Source organism: Tarenaya hassleriana, unplaced genomic scaffold (assembly GCF_000463585.1).
Source record: "Tarenaya hassleriana unplaced genomic scaffold, ASM46358v1 Cleome15, whole genome shotgun sequence".
NCBI classification, from domain to species: domain Eukaryota; kingdom Viridiplantae; phylum Streptophyta; class Magnoliopsida; order Brassicales; family Cleomaceae; genus Tarenaya; species Tarenaya hassleriana.
Genome location: NW_010964923.1, coordinates 1,036,778 through 1,045,820, shown reverse-complemented (window position 1 = coordinate 1,045,820; position 9,043 = coordinate 1,036,778). Strand labels below are relative to the sequence as shown.

Genomic DNA, 9,043 nt, shown 5'->3' with positions numbered 1-9,043 from the left:
ATTTTGTTCCTGCTATCAGTAAGAACATTATATCGATTTCATGCTTAGACTCGGATGGTTTTAGATTTGTTATTGAGAACAAATATCTGTTCATTTATAAAGGTGACTTATTTTATGGTAAAGGTTACCATATTAATGGCCTTTATGTTTTGGATGACGAACCGTCAAGATACAGGCGATGAAATTAATCAACAACATTATTTTGTATTTATAAATTTGTTTGATTATAGATGCAGTTATTTCGGTTATAAAGAAATCATAACCATCGGTTATGAATGAACATTAACATTTAAGAAAACTATTTACAAAAAGATATTTAAAAACTCTAACTTGCATCATAATATTAATATTAATCTTATAAAATGATTAATCCAAACCTTAAACCACAAAATCTCCAAAAATCTTAAAAAATTTCAACCTTCACTATATTTTCATCTTCATTTGTTTTAAACTAATAAAAAAAAAGATATAACAAATGTATAATATATCTAAAAAAAGATTTAAATCAAAATGAGTGTGTGAGAGTTGAAAGTGAAAATACGATATTTTTTCCGATCCGAACCGTTCTAAATTGCCGAACGATATTATTTTTAGAAAATCGAATTTTTCGAAACCGAATTTTAAAAAATCCTGAAAAAAAAATTAGAGAAAATATATCTGATTATGTTTTCAATGAATTTAAAAGATTACTCGTAGACAAGGTTCTTCGAAAAATAGACCTCTTCGAGAGAGAATTTTTTTGACAGTGGAATCGGAAAACAAGGCCGGAGATGTAGCTAGCTGCGACGGAGTGTATCGTCATAAGAAATCATCAGAAGAAATCAGAAAGTTTGACCGAAACATATTTGCGATCAAATGAGAAAGAGTAAAGTAAAAAAAAAGTAGGGTTATTTATTTTATGAAAAACTTATTTATTTAAATACATTTAAATATATTGATAAAATTAAATTATTGTACACTTATCACTATACATTATACTATTATATTGTCATATTAAGAATACTAAAATATATTTTCCGATACAAAATTTTTTTGCCAAATGAATACTTAAAAAAATGACGTCATCGTATCGTTAGTTTAGTCTGACTTGGCATTGTCGTTTCGCCACGTTAGTGTACACATAGATTGCCATGTTAAATATTTTGCAATCGATTTAGATATGAACCTGATTTAACATTTAACCAATTTAATTGAACACAATCCGATTAACATTGACCAATTTAAAATAAATAACCCTACTTTTTTTTTACTTAGTGATAAGTGTACAATAATTTAATTTTATCAATATATTTAAATGTATTTAAATAAATAAGTTTTTCATTTTTTACGAAATTCATATCAATAAATTTTATAAAAAAATAACTAATAACTTTTAAGCTTACTAAATTATTGAACGGTATTATTTTAGAAAACCGAATTTCACATAAATGAATTTTAAAAAAACCCGACTTTTTTTAAAAAAAAATCTAATTATGTCTTCGATGAATTTGAAAGATTACTCATAAACAGAGTTCTTCAGGGAATAAACGTCTTCGAGAGGAAACTTCTTCGACAGTGGAATCGGAAAACGAGGTTGGAGATGGAACTAGGTGCGACGGAATGTATCATCGTAGAAAATCATCGGAACAAATCAGAAAGTTTGACCGAAATATGTTTGGCTCAAATGAGAAACAATAAAGTGAAAAAAAAAAGGGTTATTTGTTTTCAATCAATGTCAACCGGATCGGGTTCAATTAAATTAGTTAAATGTTAAATCGGGTTCATATCTAAATCGATTGCAAAATATTTAACATGGCAATTATGTGTACACTAACGTGGCGAAACGACAATGCCAAGTCAGACTACACTAACGATATGATGACGTCATTTTTTTAAGTATTCATTTGGCAAAAAAAATTTGTATCGGGAAATATATTTTAGTATTCTTTAATCTGACAATATAATAGTATAATGTATAGTGATAAGTGTACAATAATTTAATTTTATCAATATATTTAAATTTAAATATATTTAAATAAATAAGTTTATCATTTTTTACGAAATTCATAACAATAAATTTTATAAAAAAATACTTAATAACTTTTAAGCTTAAAAAATTATAAAATATAGATTATCAAGATTCAAAAGTTAGAATGACATTAATTTTGGATACCAATATTGATTTACAAAACTAAATGAAAAAAATATTAGGGGTGAGCGTTTTGATATGGTTCTTCATAATCGAACCAAAAAATATGATATTTTTTTATCAAAATCGTTTTAAATTCTTGAACGGTATTATTTTAGAAAACTGAATTTCACATAAATGAATTTTAAAAAAACCCGACTTTTTTTAAAAGAAAATCTAATTATGTCTTCGATGAATTTGAAAGATTACTCATAAACAGAGTTCTTCGGGGAATAAACGTCTTCGAGAGAAAACTTCTTCGACAGTGGAATTGGAAAACGAGGTTGGAGATGTAACTAGCTGCGACGGAATGTATCATCGTAGAAAATCAACAGAACAAATCAGAAAGTTTGACCGAAATATGTTTAGCTCAAATGAGAAACAGTAAAGTGAAAAAAAGTAGGGTTATTTGTTTTCAATCAATGTCAACCGGATTGGGTTCAATTAAATTAGTTAAATATTAAATCGGGTTCATATCTAAATCGATATCAAAATATTTGATATGGTAACCTATGTGTATACTGGTGAAACGACAATGCCAATTCACACTAAACTAACGGTATGATGACGTCATTTTTTTTAAGTATTCATTTGGGGAAAAAACTTTTGAATCGGAGAATATATTTGCGTATTCTTTAATCTGACAATATAATAATATAATGTGTAATGATATTTATATAGTAATTTAATTTTATCGATATATTTCAATGTATTAAATAAATAAGTTTATCATTTTTTATAAAATTCATATCAATAAATTTTATAAAACAATAATGAATGACTTTTAAGTTTACCAAAATATAAAATATAGTTTATCATGATTCAAAAGTTAGAATGATATTAATTTTGAATATCAATATTGATTTAAAGAACTAAATAAAAAAATATTAGGAGTGGACGTTTCGATTCGGTTCTTCAGAATTGAACCGAAAAATACTATATTTTTTCCGATCAAAACCGTTCTTAATTCCCCAACGGTACAAAGTTTAGAAAATCAATTTTTCTAGAATCAAAACGAAACTAACCGAATTTCAAAATTTTCAGAAAAATAATTTTTTTAAAAAGAAATCTATTTTTTTAATAAAAACTGGAAGTGAACCGAATGTTATATAGAAACCGATGGTATCTATTTTTGTAAAATTGAAAAAATCCAACCAATGCATTCTCATCCCGAACCCGAACCGATTCCTGAACTACTCACCCCTAAAAAATATAAATACCAAATTTATATTTACTTTTCCACATAACTCTACATTATATTCGTAAAAATATAATTAAGTGAAAAAAACCATTTATTTTAATTCAACAACTTCATAGTCATAACATCTCCGATATAAAGAATATTTTAAAATGCACTTTATTCCTTTTGTACTCACTTTCATAGATATTTTTAAGTGCATTTTAATTATAAAATTGTTAATTATAAAAAAAATATTTTTATTGAATATCTTATTTGTTTAATTAATTTACTAATATAAATTATAAATTATAGAGAATATTTTATTACATAAAATAGTAAAAAACTTCCTCAAAACAATATGAAAGAAATAAAATTCAAGTATACTATATATTTAATTACGAATGTATATGAATTTCTAAATTTCTAATAAAAAATAATATTTAAATATTCTATAGTAACAATGAATCGTTTTTATTCCACATTCTCATATCATATCATATATCATTTTTCAATAACATTCATATCAATAAATTTAATAAAAATATATTTAATATAAAAATAATAATAACCCGCGCATCGCGCGGGTCTTTTTCTAGTTCCAACTAATAACATAGCTTTTTATTTTCCTCTCTCTCTTCATTATAATTTTTCCACTTTCTGTGTTTGGTCGTCGTTTTTTTTCCCTTTAAAGGATATTTTGTAACGTTACGAACTTTTGACGCCAGGCCATGTGCTCCTCCATAACTCCCCAAATCTCCAATGGCAAAGACTATTCAACAAATAAAATATAATATGGTCCTAAACATAAAATGCACATTTACTCAAACGTTTTAAATTTAAGATATATAATAATATATGCTAAAAATAGAAGAAAAAAGAATTTTCAACTCAAATTGGAATGTAATAAATTGCTTGAATACCTAAACAAGAAAACAACAAGATATTTTAAAAATGTTATTATTGGTTATTCCAATTCACAACAAAGGAAACGGTAGAACAAAAAAAGTCACACACGGCTTGTCTATCTGTCCCCAACCCAACACCTAATCATGACATTTATCCAATTTTTTTTTCTAAAACATTTATCCACAAGTAAAGACATGAAAATTAGGCAAACTCGGAATCCTAAGCTTTTCAATCAAAGTTATGTTACAGCCTGCAATTTCAAATGATTGAATGTATCTCTTTGTAATTAACAGAGAAGAGTGATTAATTAATTTATAAGAGAAATAATCCAAATTCTATGTAACACAATTTGGATAAAGTGAGGATAAATAAGACAAAAACTATGTTACAAAAGGTACAACAACAAAAGCTTTTGTGCCTCGGAACCATAGAGTGTGTGTGATGATATCTCAAACAAAGGGTTTCGAACAAATCTGTTAGCTTTCAAAGAATGAACAAATGCAAACAAGCTCTCAAGCTGTGTTCCAGAGGCACATAAACAGTATCTGCGTGTATACATATATATATATGTAGAAAGATCGTAATCACAAAGAGGAAAAGCCATCGGAAAACGAAAAGCTCGTACCCATTTCACCGCCCGTCCGTCGAGTTGAAAGAGTCGGGAAAGCCAGCGGGTTTCGAGGGGATGCTGGATTGGGTCTGAGAGTAGGAGAAATCGCCGTGGAACATCGAGGAAGTGCCTTCATTCGCTTGCCATCTCTGCAATGCTTGCGGGAGGCTCATGTGGAGATCGATCCCGAAGCTCTCTTCTTCTTCCTGCGAGGACGGTTTCCACTGCTCCACGAGCGGGCCCAGCACATTGACCGCGTGGCCCATGTCTGGTCTTTGGTGCGGCTCCCGGGCCGTGCAGTGTCCCGCCAGCTCGGACACCCTGTAGATGCTCGCCATTGTTTCCTCATCTGGCTCTAATGTCTCATCTAACGCCTTTGGCACGTTTTCTTTGTTGATCAGGATTCTTCTGAACCATGTCACCAGGTGTGATCTCTCGTCTGGTAATGAATCGTCCAGTGCTTTCCTTCCCGTGATCATTTCCATCAGAACCACTCCAAATGCATACACGTCCACTTTCGTTGTCACTCTTCCAGTTGCTGCAAGTGAAGAACGAAAAAATCATAATCCATACATGGGACAGTAAAGGCGAAATGCAGGTTTAACAACGGAATTACATATAGGAGTACTATCTTACCAGCATATTCCGGGGCTAGATAACCAAATGTGCCAGCCAATCGTGTTTCAACGGAGTACTTTCCATCGGGAGCGTTCTTAACCAATCCAAAATCGGCAACCTTTGCCCTCATGTCATCTCCTAAAAGTATGTTAGATGGCTTCAGATCCCTGTGGATGAAACTCTGTTGTGCTAAGCTGTGAAGATACTCAACTCCTCGGGCTACATCCAAAGCAATTGTTACCCTCTGTTTCCACGTAAGAGGAGGGTACCCGAGTTCACGCCACTCAAACAAGTGCTGCCCGAGTGTTCCCTGAGGCATGTACTCGTACACGAGCAACCTCTCGTTCCCATTGATACAGTAACCTAATAATGCCACCAGATGTCTGTGTCTGACTTTAGTTAGCACGGCTATCTCAGCTTGAAACTCGTTCATTCCTTTCGTGCCCACGGTTGAAGACTCCATCCTCTTAACAGCAATCTTTGTCCCGTCGTGTAATTCCCCTTTGTATACAACACCAAAACCTCCTCTGCCCAATACATTCTCCTCACTAAAGTTATGTGTCACTTGGCGGAGAACTTCCATTGAGATTGTAACATTTCCTCCCTCGAGAATGTAACGATCGCTGTTGTCACCACTGCTCGGGCTATTCAATCCGTTAAAGTTACTTATTCCATACCCATTGGTACCACGAACAGCACCACCACTACTGGTACTTCCCGCAGATATAGCATTGCTCAGCATTTCTTTTCCGGCCATTTCAGGGTCCATTCTACCAAATTTTCCATACTTCCTCTTCATAATAAACTTGTAGACGACAAAGCACATGATGGCGAGGAAAACTAGAATTGCGATAACGACACCAACGATAACAGGCGTCTTACCACCAGAAGACCCATCTGCGTTACCACCGGAGTTGTGACCGCTTCCAGAGGTCGACGAATTGTCAACATCAGTGCCCAACAATGCATTCCCCGGTTTATAAACAAACTTCACTGAACTGGGAAACTGTGGTATATCTCCAGTGAGATTGTTATTGGACACATCAAGTGACTGTAGAGTGGGAATAAAAGTCAATCCTTTAGGAATGGAACCCGTTAGATTGTTATCATTCAATAAGAGATTCTTCAACGACGTAAGATTCGCTATTGCAGGAGATATAATACCCACAAACCCGTGTTTCCCAAGATTCAAAGTGATAATCCTCCCAGATGAATCGCAAGTAACATAAGCCCAACCACAAGCATCATCACCTTGCCAAGTATCCGCCAGCATTGCCGGGAATCCAAATCCACCAGCTACTTCCAGCAGCGTAGTCACCTGAGGGCTACAACTTTGGCCTGCTTTAGAATTGCAGAAGTCATTGTTATCCAACGTTACCTTCACGTCTGGGGCAAAGGAAGGGACAGGACCCTGAAGCTTGTTGTTGTCTAGAGACACGTTCTTAAGACTCCCAATTGAACCCAAGGACGGCGGCACAATTCCGGTGAGCTGATTGTCCCGGAGCTGCAGATCGAAGAGCCCTTCGCATTTGGAGAGATCAGGGATCGGACCGGTGAACTGGTTCTTGTGGAGCCACACCTGCACCAACGAGCTCATGCTCGACAACACATCGATCGTGCCGGATATCCCCGACATCTGATTGTTGATCCAGAAGTTCTGAATCGAAGATTTCGCCAGCGAGGGAGGCAATGGGCCGGTGATGTTGTTGTACGAAAGCCGTAGATTCTGGAGAGAAGAGAAGGAATCGAAAATGTCCGGCAAAGTCCCAAAGATGTTGGTGTTATCGAGATAGATAGTGGTGAGAGATGCCGAATCGGTGAGCTCGACCGGGAAAATCCAAGAAGTGAGGTTCTGGTTATCGCTCATGCTCAACGTCTGGAGGCTGGTGAGTCCGCCGAAAGCACCAGCAGCGACGCCATTGAAGAGATTCTTATCCAAAGAAATCTCCTGGAGAGAAGACAGCTTCGCAAAAGAGGGGATTTGGCCGGAGAGCTTGTTTCGCTGGAAGAAGGCCGATTTAAGCTCGGAGAGAGACGAGATCTCCGGAGAGATTTCACCGGAGAGAGACTTATCAGCAAGGCTGAGGGATGTAACGCCACCTCCGCTGTTGCAAACGACGCCGGGCCATCTGCAGTAGCCATTAGAGGAGGTGGAGGACCAGCCGGAGGGAGGAGGCTGAAAGGCCTTGGCAATGGCGAGCATTGCGGCGCCATCGTCGGCGGCGGAAACGACGGAGACAGCGGCGAGGAGGAGGAGGAGGAGGAGGAGAAGAGGCCGAAGAAAGGAAGCCGCCATGGGAGGGAGGAAGAGAGAGAAAGGCTAGGGTTGGTTTTGGTAATGTGTAATTGGTGTTTGTTAGCTGTTAGAGAGAGAGAGAGAGAGAGAGAGAGAGAGAGATTTGGATGGAGAGAAAAGGGGGAGTGAGGTGTCATAATAACTAATAAAAACCCAAAATTATTATCCTCATTAATATTATTAATTAATTAGTTAATTAAGTAGTGTTTGGAGACTCATTAATATCACTCATTCGCAACTATAATTTAGTTTACTGTTTCAAACCATTAGAACAGCCCTAAAATTCGTTTGAAAATAAGCAAAATATATAACGAATTTTCATAAAAAGAAAAATAAGTTTGGTAATGATCAGTAATCTTTTCTTTTTAACTCTCATAATAAAGCGACGGACATATATATATATATAACAAATTTCTTGGAAAATATTATATTCCAAAATTTATATATTTTCCTTATTTTCATAAAATTAAATAATTAATTAATAATAAAATATATGTTGTCTTTATTAAAGATCTATACACATACAATTGTGAAACTAAATAGGCATTATATCAAAAATATATTTACTTTGCTATTTTACTTCAATACATACCTTTCTCTAATTGTACCATGTGATCCATATGATCCAAAATATAGTGTGGTCATATTTTGATTTTATTGATTATAACGTCAAATTTATGGTGATCACACTAATTCATTATGTTCATATCTTGTATATTTTACTAATCATTTGATTAAATTTGATATTATGGAATTTGGGAATACAATCAAAGAAGTTAATGTGATTGAGAGAATTATTGAGGCAGGTGGAGGGAATTATAGAGAGATTGATAGATAATATTTTTTGGGAATTTTGGTCGGTAAACTAACATATGAAGCCCACTAATTAAGGCTTTAATAATGGAAGGTTAATTTTTTTTTTTTTGGGGGGGGGGAGTGGTGTCTCACTCACTGATGCATAATTTCAATCTCCTAAAAAAAAATTAAAAAAAAATATCTAACCAAGATTTTGCAAGAATCACGCAGGAAATTCTTTACCTCTTGTTTTTTTTTTCTCTTTTATACAATTTTAGCCGATGATAATTTCTAACAATTGAGTCACCCATCAATTAGGGTGAACTTTTCGCTATTCGGTTTAAAAATTATTTGATCCAATGTTATAAAAATATATATATCAATTGATTATTATATCATATTTGATTTAGTTTGATTGGATTTGATGTATTTTTTATTAAGAATATATATATATATATATATATATATATA

At 33.8% G+C, this 9,043-nt stretch overlaps 1 protein-coding gene across 1 annotated transcript; it reads right to left on the bottom strand.

Annotated features, from left to right (window-relative positions):
- Window positions 1-4,607: 4,607 nt before the first annotated feature.
- Window positions 4,608-7,890, bottom strand: LOC104808682 (receptor-like kinase TMK4). Its single transcript, XM_010534425.2, has 2 exons — window positions 5,500-7,890; window positions 4,608-5,401 (listed from the first exon to the last, which is right to left on the bottom strand). The coding sequence occupies exons 1-2, from the start codon at window positions 7,775-7,777 to the stop codon at window positions 4,884-4,886; spliced, it is 2,796 nt and encodes a 931-aa protein (XP_010532727.1). The 5' UTR covers window positions 7,778-7,890; the 3' UTR covers window positions 4,608-4,883.
- Between the last annotated feature and the right edge of the window lie 1,153 nt (window positions 7,891-9,043).

Excerpts from the sequence above, each read along its gene's own strand:
- LOC104808682 (XM_010534425.2), bottom strand. The coding sequence starts at position 7,777 with ATGGCGGCTTCCTTTCTTCGGCCTCTTCTCCTCCTCCTCCTCCTCCTC. Across the intron at positions 5,402-5,499 it reads TCTAGCCCCGGAATATGCTG|CAACTGGAAGAGTGACAACG; the intron begins GTAAGATAGTAC and ends CTTCACTTGCAG.